General features: G+C 64.8%; 1 protein-coding gene and 1 long non-coding RNA gene across 8 annotated transcripts in view; one reads left to right on the top strand and one right to left on the bottom strand.

Moving 5' to 3' along the window:
• The window catches only part of KDM4B (lysine demethylase 4B), a 117,324-nt gene that overhangs the window by 25,571 nt on the left and 73,925 nt on the right, over positions 1-17,828 (bottom strand). For all 7 annotated transcript variants that reach the window (XR_011540746.1, XR_011540745.1, XM_070622684.1 and 4 more), the window contains 2 exons: positions 14,773-14,910; positions 239-435 (listed from right to left, as the gene is read on the bottom strand). Coding sequence is in view for 5 of the 7 variants with exons in the window: in XM_070622684.1 (XP_070478785.1) it covers positions 239-435; positions 14,773-14,910 (335 nt within the window). In the remaining 2 variants the exon portion in view is untranslated. The remainder of the gene's footprint in view (positions 1-238; positions 436-14,772; positions 14,911-17,828) is intronic.
• On the top strand, positions 2,485-9,705 carry LOC139083799 (uncharacterized). Its single transcript, XR_011540747.1, has 4 exons — positions 2,485-7,982; positions 8,232-8,452; positions 8,754-8,861; positions 9,517-9,705. It is a non-coding gene; the product is annotated as an uncharacterized lncRNA (long non-coding RNA).

Genomic DNA, 17,828 nt, shown 5'->3' with positions numbered 1-17,828 from the left:
TGAGGGGACAGGGGACAGCGCGTGGCGCCCCAGAGGGGACACCGTGCGCCCAGGGCCAGCCTCGCGGGAGCCGGTGGACAAGGATGGGGAGGGGACCTAAGTTTGACAACACAGACACCGCCTGCGCGGGGCCTGAGAAAGACGCCGTGTCTCAGCAGCAGGAGAAACGGAGGCGGGAGGACACAAGGGGGACACAGGCTGGAGCCCGGGCAGGGGTCACGGGCGCCCCCAGACTCACCTGCGGAGGAGCTTGGCCTTGAGCGAGGCGCGGGAGGCACTCCAGCTGCTCAGCTCAGGGCTGCTGAGGGCAGTGGGCCGCGTGTGGTCCAGCACCGTGACGTCCTTGCCCTGCTTCCACAGCTCGTAGCGCTCGGGCTGCAGGACGCGCACGAACACATCCATGGAGATCTTGACCATGTCCTTCCGGCACGTGCACTGTGGGGCGGGAGACAGATGCGCTGAGCCGCGGGCGGGCGGCATCCTTTCTAGAACTCCCATCAGAGACCGGACACGTGGCTTCCTGTCCCAGGCGAAAGGGGAGGTGCCGTGCCCCCCAAACGTAAGCCCCGTCTACTGCGGTGGAGCCACCGCCACAGTCCAGAGTGATGGGAGCAGGCCCCTCGCGGCGGGGGCTTGAGAGTGGCGGGCGCCCCCCCGGCCCAGCAGCCCACAGGCCCCGCAGGTCTGAGCTGTCGTTCGAGGCAGAATCTCCCTCCCGTCAGCCGCGCGCCCCCACGCAGGTAGAAATGCCCCTGGGGTGTTCACGACAGCGGGAATCCCGAAGGCTGGGAAGACGGGAGGCCGTCGTCCCCAGAGCTAAGTCAGCAGACAGGGAAACGGCGACTCTGAGAAGGTGCAGGGCAGAGCGCGACAGCTGCCCCGACAGCCTCTGCCTTGCAGGCTGCAAGTGCGCTGGGGATGGGAGCCGGCCCGCGGGGTGCTGGGGGGCTGGCCCACACGCTGCCCTGGACGGGAGGGCCCGTGTCTGGGAGCCTCCAGCAAGGGGCAGACACGTGACAAGGACAGGCTGAAAGGGGGTCCCCCTTGTGCCCTGGAACACCCAAAGCACATGTTCCTAGAGCCCCTCCCTCGGTGTCACGGTGTCGTGGTGGTCCCAGGGCTGGGCACCGTGCAGGGGGCACCACGGGAGTCCCAGGGACGCTTGGCACCTGGGAGACGTGGGGCCGAGACGCCAGCCAGGGACTCGGGAGGCTGTGCTGTGGACAGTGTGCCCTCGGTCAGCGGGAGGGGCCAGGCAGGCTGGTCTCCTCCTTACCTGTGGGACAAGGCCACGATCGGGCCGGAAAAGCACCTACTGTGAGGCGGGGGAAAAACGGAGGGGACCGCTGGTATGGGGCACAGCCAGCAAACTGTCCAGAAAGGGCCGGGCAATTACTATCTTCAGTTTTGTGGCCACATGGTCCCTGTCACGACCTATCCACTCGGCCCCTGGAGTCAGAAGCGTCAGAGACGACACCTAAGCCAGTGGGCGTGGCTGTGGACCAATAAAACTTTATTTACAAAAACAAGCGGAGGGCCAGGGTCGGCGGACTCCTGGTGTGGACTCTGGAGAATAAAGCGGCCCCTGGAAGCAGGAGCCATCCCAGAAGAGGAGCCTGCAGGATGGCCAAAGCCAAGGGAAGCTTGGGGAGGGGATGCTGAGGACGAGGGGACCTCGAAGTGGTCTTGGCCCTGGGGCGCCTGGCTCGGTTCCCTCCAAGGCGGGTGCAGTCCTCGCCTCATCGTGGGACACGTGTCGGGGATGTTTCTGTTTGAAATGCACGTCTCGCCTCCCCTTACAGCTGTCTCGCTGTGGCTGCCACTTTCTCCGTGGAAATGAGGGAAACGGGGTGGAAAACCTTAATTGAATGTGGCAATTATGTACCTTGCGTGACAAGCCAAACTTCCCTCAATTTGCTCTGGAAACAGGCACATATTTGTGACCCCCCCATCTGAGGCTGCTTGTGTGTGTGTGGGTGGGGGGGGCGTGCAGGAGAGGCCGCGAAAGGCGTCAGGGAAATTTCCCGCAGCCCAGCGCCCCGCTGGACCCGGAGCTCGGCCTCAGGACACACCTGGGGGCCGCCGAGCGGCAGGCAATGTTTATGGCCCAGCGGTTCCTGCAAACTCAATTCGTTTAATGAAAACCGCGCAGGAGAGAAAGGCAGTCGGGGCACCCAGGCCGGGGAGAGCCGGGGGCACAGATGGCACCCGCGCTACAGGGTCCTGGCCAGCCACGGCCTCCTCGGTGCCACCATCAACAGCAGCTTATGGGATTTGTAGCGAGTGCTTTGCGATCGGTTTTCTTTCAGTAACTAAAAAAGCACCTGCGTGCGCCCCAGAGAGAACATGCGGATGCATGCCGAGGAGCGCGTCACCCGGCAACCAGGAGCCTGTGGCCCCTCACCCAGGCACTGACGCCGTCGGCCAGGACGGAACGCTGGGAACAGCCACACATTCCACGCGGGTTCTGGCTGCGGTGGGGTTGTCATCGGCGGGGTTTGGCATTGGTGGGGGCATGGGCACCGGGAGGAGACAGTGGGAAAGAGGCCAGGGCCCCGGGGCGCCAGGGGAGCAGAGCGACAGCCCCCGGATTTCGGACACAGAGACGGTCACTCCCATGGCTGAGCTCTGAGCTGGGGGCTCATGTCAGCCCCACAGTCTGGGAGAGCCAGTGCTGAGGCTGGTGGAAAGAGCCAGCTTCTCCTTACAAGCACCTTCCTGGGGCCGACCGTGCCGACGCCCCACGCCCCCTGTACTGCCGTCTCATGACTCGGGGACACGGGCGCAGCTGCCTCTCCGCGGCCCCGAGCCAGCCCGCAGCGCCCCCTCCGCTGCAGGCATCTTGGACGCGCGGAGCTCCTGGCAGAGCAGGGGCAGCCTGGGCAGCGCCCGGGGCAGACGGGCCTGAGCACATCGCGCTGTTTTCATTAACGCCCCCCCGCGCATCGCGTCCCCCCTTCCAGCCTCATCCAGCTCCCAGACCGCGTGGGACGGGCGTTCTGTGCGGATCCGCAGGAGTCCCCAAAGCCGGCAGTTTCTGCTGCTCTCATTCCAGCTCTCGGGTGAGCCACAGAGATGGCGTGTGCCCTCAGAGGGAGCCGGCCGTGTCACCAGCTTCTGATGGAGAAATCGGCCCCAGTGGGGGGTCGACGGGGCCCCTGCCGGCCTGAGCACGCCCCAGGGCCCTGGTACCGTCCTCATGATGTAAAGCCTCAGCTCCCAGAACCGAGAGTGGGGGCGGGGGCTCAGCTCTGACAGTCGGAGAGAGACTGGTAATGAGGATGCGAGCGGTCTCGGTCCTGCTCATGCAGCCCAGGCGGCAGCAGCTGGTGCCACGAGCGCAGAGCGGGGCCATCTGGGGACAGACGAGGAGGAACGGCAGGAGGCAGGGGCTCAAGGGGGCACAGAGCACGTGGCCTCTGCCGATGGTGTGTCCCAGGCGGGCTGCCATATCTGGGGGTCTCTGCCTGGACCTGCCCACCGGGGGGTCGGCTCCCGTCCACGGTGGGCTCTCAGCCCCCACCCCAAGGTTCCTGGCCGGCACCGGTGGCTTCTGCCTGGTTCCCCGGGGGTGCGGCCTGCGAGCAGAGGGAAGAGGCACGGCTCAGGCCAGGCAGGCAGGGTCCCCTCTCAGCACCCGACACTCAAGAGCAGACACCGGCTCTGGGATGGCACTGACATGGAGAGAGGGTGGCAGCCCACAGGCTGTGCCCCGAGAGCTCGTGGAGGAGGCCCTGCGCCTGCTCAGTTAATCAGGGACGCGGTCCTGGTGCTGACTGAGCAGGAGGAACGGTGCTGAGGGGACGGCACAGAGGAGAGGCCGCAGCTGCACCCCCACCCCCAGGGCAGGAGGGACAGGACACGGCCCCCAGCAGGGCCAGGCTGCAGACACAGCAGGCGCCAGCTGCCGGGCAGATGAAGGCATGGCTCTGACAAGCCCTGGGGGACATGCGGACGAAGTCCGTCCACACTCGGGCGAGCGCGCCCCTTCACTTGCCTCGGGGACCTCGCGGGAAAGACGCTAACCCACTGCCAAGAATGGTGGACGGTCAGCCTGGGTCCAGAACACCATTCAAATGACAGAAACACCCCTAGGACGGACCTGTTATCTGCAGAGATACAGGACGTGTGGTCCAGGATACCACAAAGCCCCGAGGATGAGCAGACGTCTTTAGACAAAGCCAAGCACATCCATCAAACCAGCCCGGGGTCTGTCGCCGGCGGGTCAAACCATCTTTGTACTATTGATTTTTCTAACTCTCTCCATGGAGCAGGTCTATGGTTTACGTTGGGAGTGGGCAGCTCACAGAACGTGGACCAGATCTGGCTGCCACCTGCCTGTAAATAAAGTTTTATTGGTACACGGGCCGCCGACGCTGGGGCTGCTGCGGCCGAGCTGAGCGGTCACTCGGAGATCGTGTGGCCCACAGACCCCCGAATATTCACCCTCCGGTCCTTTCTGGAAAGCCGGCCGGACCTGACTTACGTCATGAGATAATTTGTGCCGGGTAACTTGAGATCCAGGACGCGGTGGGTGAACCCCCCGAGGCCAGCTTCAGGGAGGCGCATCAGTGACCACGGACGTGCACCTCGGACTGAACTGTCCCCAGATTCCTGAGCTGAAGCCCTGACCCCCGACATGGCTGCACTGGGAGACGGGGCCTTGAAGGAGGCAATCAGCTTAAACGCGGTCCACGGTGGGGCCCTGATCCCATGCGCTGGTGTCCTCTCTCAGCCCCCACCCGCAACACGCGGGGACTCGGCGGGAAGCTGGAACCCAACCACGCGGCCCTGATCTCGGGCTCCCGGCCCCGGCTCTATGAGGGAGAAGTGCCTGCTGTCCAGCCGCCCGGCCTCTGGGACACCGTCACGGCTCGATCTTGTCACAGACCCACACAAGAGCCGGGGGTCTGGAGAGAGGCTCGACGAGATGCACACTTGTCACTTCCAAATGACAAATGGCGCGTGTTACGACACCCGGTTCAGGGACCCTGGGCCTCATCTGAGCACCGAGCTGGGAGCAGGAGACGGATGCGTGGAGCAGCCCGTTGTGTGAGGGTTCCCCAGGCTGAATGGTGCCCCCAACTCACTTCCACCAGGGGCCTCAGAACGGGACCTGATCTGGAAACAGAGTCTCTGGAAACAGTCTCTCTGCAGGTGTCATGGGTTCAGGTGAGGTCGTACTGCATTAGGGTGGGTCCCACATCCAGGGACCAGTGTCTTCAGAGGAGAGAGAGGCTGGAGCAATGCGTCCGCAAGCCACTGACGCCAAGGCCGGCTGGCCACACGAGAGGCAGGAGGAACCTCTGGGCCTTCGGAGGACCGCCCCCTTGACCTCGGACTAGACGGCAAAGGGCGACGTGGCTGTGCTCAGGCCTCAGCTCACAGCGTTTTGTCATCCCGGCCCCAGGACACAAACACGCGCGGTTTCGTGGAGCATCAGTCTGAGCCCCCTCCTCCGAGGGGCCCCCGGCTGTGCTCTGTGCGGTTTCTCGGGGACCAGCGATCCCTCCAGCGTCCCGCCCGCCTGTCTCTTCCCGTCCCCGGCAGCTGAGCAGTGACGTGAGCGATGCCGCTGGGCAGTGGCTGGACAAGGTGAGGAACAAACACACTCCTTCTGGAACCATCCGGGACGGGGTGCCTGAGGACCAGGCACTTCAGCCCACAAAGTGTTAGACACCCCATGACGGGGGCGGAATCAGCCAAGGAGCCCGCATCAGATGCTCATGGTCACAGACGCGGCCCCGCCTCTGATGACATTGCCGCCCGCCGCCCACCCGCGACAGCAGGCCAGCTCAGTGGGGAACCGGCTGGAAGCTCCGAGCACAAACAGAGCTGTGACGGCCGGGCCCCTCCGCTCCGCATGGCCGGCCCGCAAGGTCAAGGCTTCGGCCGCGCTGCCCCCGGGGCCAGGGCTGCATGTCACCCTCGTCCCCGTCAACGCAAAGGAAGCCCCATCGCTGTGTCTCGTCGCCTTTCCGGGGCCGTCAGAACCTGCTCCCCTCCTTCTCCCGCACCGGGTCCTGGGGCACCTGGTCCCTTGGTCCTTCCGCCTGCGTCCAGGCCCCTCCACCCTGGTAGACGACAACAACGAGCAGCATGACAACGATAAACTGGGGGCTCGGTGCCAGCCGCTTCCCAAGGGTGCCCCCCAACACGCGTGACAGCCCTGCTGCCCCGGGTCCAGGTTGGGGAGAGGCCCGAGCGAGCGCCCCCTCCACCATCGGCCCCTCCTCCCCCAGGCCCCATCACTGTCACCGTGAGGGGGGCCAGTCCATGGGACGCTGTAAACCCTCACCATCCTGCAACAGCCAAGAAGCCAACTCCAGCCACAGGGGACGGCAGAGAAGCCCAGACTCTGCTGGACCCAGGCCACAGCCTCATCTGCTGGCAGGGGCGCAGGCGGTACGGGGAGGGGGGGCAGGCGGCACCCCACGCGGGCCTGGAGCTCCCGAGGGACCGTGGGGCCAGCAGACGTGCGCCTCTTGGAAGCCGGGTCCCAGCAGCCTGCACACGGCTGCCTGTGATGCAGGGGCTGAGCCCAAACACGGGCCGGAGCCGGGATAAGAGAGACGGGACCCGGGCCCACAGGAGGCTGGCAAGAGGGCTCACAGCCCTGGGGGGCCGTGGAGCGGGCGGCGGCCAGCAGCTCCCAGGGACCCCGGGCAGGCGGCGCTCTCTCCAGGACGCGCAGCACACGGGGAGACGATGACGATGATGGAGGGGCATGGAGACCCGACAGAGGCCATGTCCTCAAGGGGAGGGGTTGCAGCACACTCATGACTCTGAAGCGCCTTCCCGCTAGAAAGCCGCCAAGGCAGACACCCACGAAGCGCATGGGAGGAGCAGGACCCCCTTCAGATGGCGGTCCTGGGCCTGGCTGTGCCCCCCCAGCTCCAGAGGAAGCAGCTGAAGGTGAAGGTGGGAACCCACAGGCCCCCTCGAGCCCCCAGGTGGGGCAGGCGGCCTCGGGCCCTGAACCCAGGGCTGGCGGGCAGTCGCTTCCCGGGAGCCCCCAGCACTCAGTCCTGCCCACGCCCCCAAGCAGGCGGGCCGTGAGCGAGGGGACCCTCCAAGTTCTCACAGGCGACACCGCCCCAGGGGGGACAACTCCCTCTTAGGGGCAGAAAACCCCTCCTGCGTACGAAGCACAGATGCACAGAGGGCCCGTGAACAGACACACAGTGATGCACGGAGTTAAAGTTTCACGGGGACAATTAGGAAAAAGATTCTAAAGGGCTTGGAGGATGGGACGGCGATAATGACAAAAAAGCAAGGAAAACGGCCCTGGATCCGCCTTCTAGAGCAGGGGGCTCACCCAGGTGGTCCTGCCCCAGGGGACGCTGGGCCGGGTCGGGGACATCTGTGGCTGTCACATGGGGGTCTCCTGGCATCGAGTGGGTGGGGCCAGCAATGCTGCTCGACCCCCACAACACCCAGGACGGCCCCAGAGGCGACCCGGCCCCGGGGTCGAGGGACCCTGCCTGAGGGCCGTCCTTCTGGACCGGGCGGCTCCTGTTCTAGACGCTGCTCCAGAGGGCGAACCCAAAAGAGAACCGTGCAGGGAGGCGGGGTGCTGGCTCTGCGGCTGGCTCGGGGTCACCCGGGTCCCGCTCTGGCCTCCCTGCACCCTGTGCGCGTAAGGACACCCTGGGCTTCCGCGCGGGAACCAGCTTAAAGCCACCGCAGGGAACAGAGTGACAGGAGGCTCGGGGGCAGGAGCAAGGGGAAGCACCTCACGGGCGATTCACCGTGAACCATGAGCACGGCCGCCCAGCACCATAAATCACGGGGGCAGCGAGGCGCAGAGCGGGGCCCTCGCATGCGGTGGCAGGCGGTCACAGACGCGCGGGGGCTGCGCCTGGCCGGCCCTCCCCTGCCGCCTCCCCTGGGGCTCGGTTAATCGCCCGGAGCAGCAGCTCGTCGGCAAACAGAAGGCCCCGGTTCCGGAGCAGCAGAAACCACTCGGTTCACGTTTTACAGTAATTAAGCTGGATGAACCCCAGGCTGGGGTCTGGGGAGGAGCCCCCACCCTGGATGCGGGAGTCGGGGGACGTGGGGGGCCACCTCCAGGCGCCGTGCATCTGGGACGGGCCCTCCCCCTCCCCGCTCAGCAGAAGTCCCCGCGGAAGCCCACGTCCCGGAGGCAGGCGGCAGGGACAGCTGGTGCGAAGCGGCCCAGCGCGGGGGCTCCGCCAGCTCCAAGGCCTGAAATCTCTCGCTCTGTTTAGTCCCAGTCATCTGGGGACCAGCATCCACGACGAGGGAGGAGGCCGCGTCAGGCTCCGCCCAGTGCCCAGTCGGGCGGGATCAGCTGAACCACCAAGCTCATCCGACACTGACGCGGCGAGCAGCCTTGTGGGACTAATTCGAGTTCAGGCCTCCAAAGGCTGGCGCACTCGTCTCATTTCCTCCTGGAGAAACCAGAGCATCCCTCTCATCTCCCTCGCCGGTAATCCCGAGACAGCCCCGCCCCCAGCTGGCTGGGCGTCTGTGCTGGGGATTCTGTCCTTGGAAACAGGCACAGGCCTCCGGGGACAGCTCCAGCCGCCCCAGCCGAGCGCTGGACACGGCCAGGAGGAGGCCACCGGCCTGGGGAGACGCTCGTGGACCGGGGGGGAGGGATCTCCCGGCCCCCCGACAGGCAAGGCCTCCAGGTGGGGCAGGGAGACAGGAAGTCGTGGACCTTCTGGGTCCTGTCCTCTTGCTGCAGTGACCTTGGCAAAGTCACTTTACCTCTCTCTCCTCGCAAGGTCACGAGGCCCAGAGTCAGACTTTGATGCAGGCTGGGGTCACCAGCAAAGCTGGACAGAGAGGTGCAGACAGAGAGACATGCAGAGACAGAGAGAGACAGAGACAGGGTGCGCTGGGGAGGGGATGCCACCATCAACAGGTGGCAGGAGGAGGGGGTGCTCACACAGAGGTTGCACTGCATGACCACGGGCCGTGTGACAATATGGGCGGCTGGTTGGGGTCACACCCGCTGCCCCCCTGACCTCAGGCCCACAGAGCCCTCGTTCCAGCCCGGCTGGCCGCCAGGCAGGAGAGAAGGACGCCAGGTGCGAGCAGCGACGGAAGGGCCGTCGACCCAACGAGGGAAGGGCCAGGACTGCCCCTCCCGCCCGCAAAAGCGGCAAGCGGCTTTAGAAAACCTAAAAAAGACAGAAATGGGCTGAGAAGTCTTTAAGTGTCTTTAAGACATCTCCAGTTCCACCAGGCAGAGCCGACGCCTCCCAACACCCGGGCAGACCCCTCGCACACAGTCAGATCACACATTCACAGGCCCAGACTTAGCTCTTCACGCGAGCGCTGCGCCCATATTTCCAGGCCAAGGAGCGGTGAACCCGTTTCCAGGGCTGCAGCACGTCCCACGGGTCCAATCCTGCTCACACTCCCTGATGGAGGATGCGCTCAGGACAGCGGCCCCCTGGGTCCCACTGGCAGCCCACGAGGTCTGGCTCCGCACCCTCAGCCCCCAGGGGACCCCAGGCCCACGACGCCTTCCCCATCTCCCAGGTAAAGACAAACGATTCCACTGACGTCGAGTTCGCCTCCTACGTGACAGAAGCTGAAACGTCTGCGGACGACGGGAAGGTGGGCTCGGTGCCACAGCACCCCCGTGCAGACCCCCGACCCGGGTACCGATCTTCTGTGAGCTGCCTGAGCGTTTTTTGCCCATCTTGAGATACACTGAGTTATAATTCACATACCCTGTAATGTACGTGTGTAAAGCCCGCAATCCAAAGGTTTTTATATATTCCGAGTTGTGCAACCAGCACCACAATCTATTCCAGAACATTCCATCACTCCCAAAAGAAGCCCGGTCTCCATTAGCATACACCCCCCCCCCCAGCCCCTGGCACCCACAAGCCCACTCTTTGTCTGTGGATCTGCCTGTTTGGGACGTTTCGCGTCCATGGGATCACACGCCGTGTGTCCTTCTGTGTCTGCTTCTCTCCCTGAGCATCGTGTGTTCAGGTCCGTCCACGTGCGGCTGTGTCAGGGCCTCGCTCCTCGTCACGGCCGAATGGGTGGGAGGCACGGAAAGGTCAGTTTCCTCTTCCTTGGCTCAGTTCTCTACTTTCAACAACGCGTGTTCCTCGCTGGTGGACGGACCTGGAGAGGGCCTGGCCCCTCCTCGAGGCTGTAAACCCTTGGCCACCCTGTCCCCAGAACCACGCCTCCTCCTCTGGGGGCCTCGGGCCCCTCGGGGACTCCGGGGGTCTCCGGCCCCTCGGGGACTCCGGGGGTCTCCACCCGCCCCAGCCCCCAGGCTTGGGTTCTGATTCGCCATGTGGGAGCCCCGCTATTCACGGCCATGAGGCAGCGGTGGGCGGTTTCCCCGGCGACCTCAGCTCCGGGTGGAGGCCCAGCCCCGCGCTCCCCACAGTCCGGGAGCCTGGGACGCGACGGCCTTCACCACGGGGCCCTGGTGCCGGGGCCGAGGTCCAGCGACCGCGCGGCGTCTGCACGAAGAAGCGGCCGTGCTCTGATGAGTGGGCGTTCGCAGGAGCCGCTGGGCGCAGGGCTCGAGCGCGACGCCACCGGCCCAAGGATGCCAGCCCACCTAGGGCATCGCGCACTCCAGCCATGAGGATGTGGGTGCCAGCCCCCTCCCAGTCCTGAATGGGCACCACCAATCCGTGACAGGGGTGACGAGCCCGTTGGTAACGAATCCGGATTCCTCGGGGGAAGTCGCCTCTCTAATGTCTAGTTCCTGACGGTCCTCACAGAGGAGACGACCCACGCTCTGCGGGGCCTCACCCCACAGCCCTTCCTGTCGGCCCCGCTTCCCCTCCCGGGGTGATGCTGATGAAACCCACAGCCCCCTGAGGGGGTGGCCCGTCACGCTGGGTTTCATGGCTCTGACGACATCTGCCATCTGTCGTGCTGAAGCAATTTCTAACCCCGAGGCTGTGGGCCACAGCCAAGCAAACCACCTTTCATTTAGGAAACGGTGGCACGCAGACAAGCAGTCCCAAACCTGCTGCCCTGGAGCCGCCCTGGAGCTGGAGTCTGGAAAGAACCTGAACGGAGCTGACGGACCCTCCCGATCGGAGGTCACAGTGTGCAGCTGCCCCTCCACTGCCCAGAGAGAGGAGGGCTCAACATGGGGGGTCAGCTAGACCAGCGGGTCTCCCCTGGGCCGATCTGGTCCCCAGGGCACATCTGTGGCTGTCACACTGGGGGGTCTCCTGGCATCGAGTGGGTGGGACCAGGGATGCTGCTCAACCTCCTACAGCACCCAGGACGGCCCCCAGAGATGACCCGGCCCCGCCAGCAGTGCCAAGGGGTGGGACCCTGGACTGGACCACAGAGCCTAAGGGACGGGGATGCTGGCCCAGCGCAGAGTGGCCATGCACAGGGCTCCCCCACACCACTCCCACTTCACACCTGAGACGGCTCTGAGAAAGCGCACCCCTTTCACACATGGGAACATTCGGGGTCATCCACAGGCAGCCGGCCACGTGGAGGGCAGGCCCGGTGTCCCCAGGCACCGAGGACGGGGACACGAGACCGTCACCGCAGGCCAGGCAGCCACAGGCCCTCCTCCCGCACAGACGGGTAACGAGGGCAGCTGACGAAGTGGGTCAGAGAAGAAAACCCCCAGGAGCGCACGGCACCTCAACCTGCCGGTGAACGCAGAGACGCGGAGGGCAGGCCGGCGACCTGCTAATCGCGGGGGGAGGCTGCTGCGTCTGAGCAGCGTGGAGAGGGCAGGAGAAGGCTGACCTCCAGCCGCCTCCTTCGGGTGGACGGGCCCCGGGGAGCTCCTCGAGGGGCTCCTGCCGTGGAAGATGGGATTTCTCTGGGATTTGGGGTCAGGAGGAGCCGGGGAGCCCCTCCGGCCGGCAGGGACCTGGGCCCGAGGGCTGGGCCTCCTGCCCACAGTGGGGGGCCAGCGATGCTCTGATCAGTGGCATTTGGCCCACCAGGCAGCTGCAGCTACCAGCACTCTCATAGGCCCACCCGGAGCTCGGAGGCTGCAGCCGTGGCTCTGGGTGTGGAGGCAGCGCTGGGCCAGCCTGATGGATGAGCAGCCCCTCTGATGCCAGAGACCCCGGGGCTGCGAAAGGGCGAGGGAGGTGACCACTCAGCCCTAACCTGCCGGAGCCAGGCTGGCAGGAGAGGCTGGTGCTCACCACACCACGGAGTCCCCAGACCAGGGGCCGAGGAGCTGACTTCCAGTTCTGCAGGCCGGCGCCCTCTGCAGCAGCTACTCAACTGCCACTGCAGGCAAAGCGCCAGACAGCCGTCAACAAACGGGGGGCTGTGCACCAATAAAACTTTATTTACAAACGTGAAATCTGAGCTTCATCTAGTTGTCACGTTTCATCCTCTCCTGATTTTTTCCCCCAACTCTTTAGAAACGTGAAATCACTCTCCGTCCACAGAGCAGACAACCATCGCCCGCCTGCCAGATTCAGCCTGTGGGCCCCAGTGTGTTGACCACGTTCCAGAAGGAGAAAGAACAAGGACACTGAGTTCACGCGGACCAGCCAGGCGCAAGAGGCTGGCATTGAACGTGTCGGCACAGAGACAGATCGACAGAAAAGGGGCAACAGGGGGGCTTCCCGGGAGCCTGAACAACGTAAGGAACCAGCAAGTAAAAAGTCTACAGTCCGGGAAGTGGGAGCTCTCCCCCGGGTCATGTTCTGATGAAGGTGCTAGAAGGAACAGATCCAAACACAGCCAACGTGACAGCTCAGGCTACAGGGAGAAGCCCTGCTCTGCAGGGAAGGGGCCCTGGGACCCCCCCATCTGCCCTTTGTTCCCCACGATCTGGCAGGAGCTGGCAGAGCCAAAGCTGCAGCCCCATTTACCACTAAACAGCCAGGAGCTGAGACCCCAGGATCGCCACAAATGGACGCCCCGTGGCCAGCGGCTGCCCCCTGCCAAACCCCTCGCCCTCCCGCTGCAGGTCCGGGCAGCCGGGGTGGCTCTGAGGGGGCCCCGCATGGCACCTGGCCGCGCGCCCTGGCCCCGGCTTGCTCAGAGGCCGTGCACCACCGGCTCAGCAATTTCACGATACGCCGCACAGCACTGTGAGCGTGGACCCAATTTCAGGCCGTGCCTCCCAGGCGCCACTTGTCGGGGACACATGGCTGCACCCCAAACGGCTCTTCAGATCCAGGCTGTCCCACGGCCCCCCCCGCAGTGTCAGCTCTGGCGCATCCAGGACAAGCCCAGGCTGCGCTTACGACTCCATCGCGCTCCTGCCACTCGCAGCCCTGGCGCACGCAGTCCCCTGGAACCCTCTGGGCTTTGTAGGGTAACGCAAATAAAACCGCACACCCAGGGCACGGAGCTCCTCTGAGATCAGAAAGAAAATCCACGTCACTCCTCTTTCAGTGAAGCCAGAGTCGCCTCCAAAAGCCACCCAGCCCGGCGTTCTGAGCCGAGCGGAAAAGCCCAGCGCGTCCACATCCTGCCTGTCGGGTCTCCTGGCTACACAGCTCGTTCCCGTCTCTAAGCTGCACTGAAACAGCGAAGCTACAGGGACAGGTAATTAGACAAATCTTAACCAGGTGGTCCAGACCAGCGCCACCAGGTAGACACACCGCAGGCCGCCCGCGTGACCTTCCCTTCTCCAGGCGCCACGTTCAAAAAGAGAAAAGAAACAGCTAGCAGTCACTTTAGTAACGTGCTGGTTAACCCAAAGCATCCGTCTATGCAGCCAACAGAAACGACCTCCCTGTGAGACGGCACGAGTTCTCCACGTTTCAGACCCTCGGCACATCTCCGCTGCATCCCGCATGAGGCCACGGCCCTGTCCGACCCTCACGCCTGGACCCTCCGCTGCCCGGGTCTGAGGTCCAGAGAACGCTGAGCGGAGCAGGGTTTGGGGTCTGTGCTTCCGCCCCGTCACCCCACCTCCGATCTGCTGAGCACCCCCGCATGCACCCCGATCCTGGGAGGAACCCCGAGGCCCTGACTCGGCGGCTGGTGGAGGCGCCTCGTTATCACACTGCACTGTTCCACGCGCTCCGGAGCCAAAGCGAGATGCCATGAGCGGCCAGGCCGTCCTCGCAGAGGAAAAGTCGCAGAGGCCCCTGCATCAGCCAGCTGGCAAGAGCTCACAGTTCGCCTGTGGCAGGGGGTCCGGTGCCAACAGCCACAGTTGGCCTGCAGGGAGGGCCTGGGCCCGGCACAGGGAAGGGGGGACCTGCAGCCCCAACAGCACCCCCATGCCGCGATTCCTGGCTCCACCGTCCCCCGTCCTGGGGGCCTGGAGTCACGACCCCTGTGTCCACCCCGTCACGGGGACCTCCAAAGCCCCCTGGGGCCCCGGAGTGGAGACAGCTGGGCAGACGCGACCCTTCCTGCCCCAGAGGCTCCCGCAGACGCGCCATCAAGGCCTCGCCACCCTCCAGCTGTCAATCAAAACCATGCGAACGGGGGAGCAGGTTGAGGGAGGCTGAGAACAAGCTCTCGGTCCAGATGTCGACTCTGTGGGCCAACGACCGGCCCTCTGAGGACAGGACGAGCACACGCCGGAAGGACCACTCGAGGCGTCTTCAGGGGCCTCCGAGATGGCCAAGGCGGCAAGGCCCTCAGACAAGCCCGCGGTCGGCTCCTGCCAGGGTCCTCCAGGAGAGGGGATGGGCTGCCACACGGCCACCCAACTGCCCACGCCTCCTCCCGGTCCTGCAGGCGAGGACGTCCTGGGACAAGGTCGCGGAGGATCCCAGACACGGACCCTGATGGCGTCGGGCCCGTCTGAGCACGCAGGCTGGGGACGCCCCGCCAGCCCCCCGCGGCGGCACTCACCTGCGTGGCCACCTTGCCATAGTCGATCCAGCGCAGGGTGGCGAAGTTGGTGGACTCGGCGCAGTTGAACCCGTGGTTGAAGCCGGCGTGGTAGCCGTAGGGAAAGGTGATCATGAACTCGCCGGCCTCCTGCGTGATCTGGGGGGAGAGGGCGGTGAGAGCCAGGCCGGGCGGAAGAGCGGGGCCACCCGCCCCTGCAGCACCTGGCCCAGGGCAGGACAGGCCGACAGCCACGGCCACCAGGAGCCACCGATGGGCACAGCAGGGGGACGTGGGCTCTGGGACTCCTCAGCAAATGCAGGGACCCCACCGCAAAAGGGGGTTCCCCTGACCCCGCAGGCCCCGGGCTGTCCCCACGTGGTTACAAAGCAGGTACGGCCGTGGCCAGGACATCGGTTCCGCCAGCAGCCGCTGCCCAGTGACGCCCAGTTGGCCCCTGAGGCGATGGCCACAGCGTCACAGGGACATGCAGACGAGAAGGGGCCTGTGGGACCCCTCGTCCAGGCGCTCCCCTGTGCAGTGAGGGAGGGCCCCCACTTTGAAGGGAGACAGCCGTGTGGCACCTCCCGCCCGCTGTGAGATGCTTCCACTGGCAGAGGGGCGGCCGGTGCTGGGGGCGGCTGCAGAGACCCCGAGCACAGGACGGGGCGCACAGCTCAGCATCCCGTCCTCGCGGGAGAAAGGGACGTGCAGTCGCACACACAAACGTCCCAGAAGGTGGCCCATCACCTCGCCATCAGACACACATAGACTGTTCATTATTTCCCAAGAGGGGCTCCTCCCGGGTGAGGCCAGAGACCGAAGGAACACGTCAGCGTGTCAGGAGGACACGACGTCCAGGTCAGGACTCTACACAACGAGCTGACGCTTCCAGACCTGTTCAAGGTGGTCTGGACGACCTGGTCTGGCCTCCAAACAGAGACCCCACCCAGGAGCCAGGAGTGAGTGACAGGTGTGGGGCCCACAATGACCACAGCCCGAGGCTTCCAGAACCGCCATGGTCTGGAGGAGAAGGTGGGGGCTCCAGCCTCATCCCCGGGGCTCCCCCTCACTCCAGGGAGGGGACGAGTCCCATGGCCACACTGACCACCCACCCCTGGCTCTACTGCCGAGCCAGCAAGCGCTCCGAGAGACCGCTCTCCAAAGACGGGCCGCAAGCAACAGCGGCCGCTGCTCCCGCTCGCTCTGTCCAGGGACGCGGCAGGTGGGGCTGCTGGTCCAATTTGCAGACGTGGAAACTGAGGCTGGTAGCACGGAGTGACTCTGAAGTGCAACGGGCCCGTCTTTTCCTTAGCTGAACACACAGGTCACAGGTCGTCTGCAGCTCTGAGTGGCACACAGGCCACGTGACCACCGTGCCAAACAGGGCGGACCTCACGGCGCCTGCGCAGCCCCTGCCACCAGCACCCCCCACGCACCTCTGCCCCTGAGGACACGCTTCCTCCCGGGGTTTCACACACACGGATTCACACGTCCGGGCTCCTGTCTGCTCTCTTGCTCGCACGTCTTCGAGACCGTCCACCGGCTGTGCACATCAGTGCTCCATGCCTTTTCCTCCCCGAAGGGAACTCGGCTGCGCAGACGTGTCACCACTCACGAATCCCTGCTCCTGGCAGCATGGTGGACCACGCGTCTGCATCTCTCCAGAGACACAGACACGGCCAGGCTCCGCGGGGCGCAGGCGGGGGCCGTCGGCGTTTCCAGAAGGGCCGAGCGGTTTCCTGCACCCACTGGTGGGGGGGAGAGCGCTCCCACTGCCTCCTCCTCGCTGTCGGGGGCACACCACGGCCCCCGTGTCCTGGCAGCTCCTGCCTTTTGTGAAGCGTCTGCTGGAAGCCGCTGCTCCTATTTAGCGGTCATTCGTTTTTTGACCATGGGAGCTCTCGGGCCGGCTCATCTTCGGTCCCCCAGAGAGAGGAGCAGAGATCGCTGGATCATCTACATAACCAACGAGGACTCAGACCCCGGGGGGAGGGAGACCTCCCGAAGCCAAGCGCAGAGTCAAAAATCAATCAAAACTGACACGGACTGGAGAACAGCCAGCCCTTAGGAACACCGAGCTCTTTTCCTCCGCACGTAATGAATTGCACCAATCAAGGGAAGTCAGTGTGCATTAAGTTGTATCTTCAAATTCCCGGCCAAGTGACAGCCGCGTGCGGGCAGTGAAGCGGGCAGCAGGGGCTGGGCGGGGGAGGACACCGAGTGTCCCCAAGGCCACGGCAGCCGCCGTCCACAACAAGGATTCCCTGGGCCGCCTCCACTGCAGGACTTGGAGCTTTGTGAAATGGGGCAAATAAAATTAAGATTTGGGGAGTTTTTAAAAAACACCTATTACTGACTTTCTCATCATGTCTGAACTGACCCGGAAAGGGCGACCTCCACCTTCCTCCAATGCCAACCGGCCTGCAGGCACGAGGGTGCCACGAGCTCAGAGCCTGGGGACGCGGCAGGGGCCCCGGGACACCGATCCTGAGACCCAGGGCGGGGGGAGGTGGTGCACCTCCAGCCCAGGTTGGGGCCGACTTCACGGCCTGGGTGCCCGGCCCGACCCCGTCCATAGGTCAAGGCCACGAACAGAAGATGCACTGAGTTCGGACGACAAGAAGATTAGGTTCCTGTCGGAAAATCTTCACTCTCGGCTTCACTTCGAGTCTGTCCTCCACGTCGGTCATCGCTCATCGGTGAGAAGGCTCCTGGGAGGTCGGACAGGCCACGCAGCCGAGGAACAAGCAGGGGAGGGGCCGCCAGCCGACGCCAGTCACGGGAGAGCCGGACTCGGTTCCTCGGCGAGCTCTCGCGGAACAAACGAGGAAGTCGATGGCGGATTAGAGAAGTACACGCTGTTAATGATCAAACAGCTCTGCTATCGACCTGCCTCTCCTTCCAGAAGGAAGTTCCGTTAGAGACGGATAAGTGGGGGGCGGGGCGTCACTCCTTGAAGGCCGCAGGGACGCAGCTGGGGGTCCACGCCGACGCCCGACGGGCCGCCTCTGGAGCCGGGGCTGGTGGGGCCGGGGACGCAGGGAGCTGCTCTCTGCCGGCTGACAAGGCCTCAC

This window comes from Equus przewalskii, chromosome 6 (assembly GCF_037783145.1).
Source record: "Equus przewalskii isolate Varuska chromosome 6, EquPr2, whole genome shotgun sequence".
In the NCBI taxonomy this organism is placed as follows: Eukaryota; Metazoa; Chordata; class Mammalia; order Perissodactyla; family Equidae; genus Equus; species Equus przewalskii.
The sequence above is the reverse complement of the archived record's forward strand: the minus strand, read 5'-3'. Positions and strand labels throughout refer to the sequence as shown.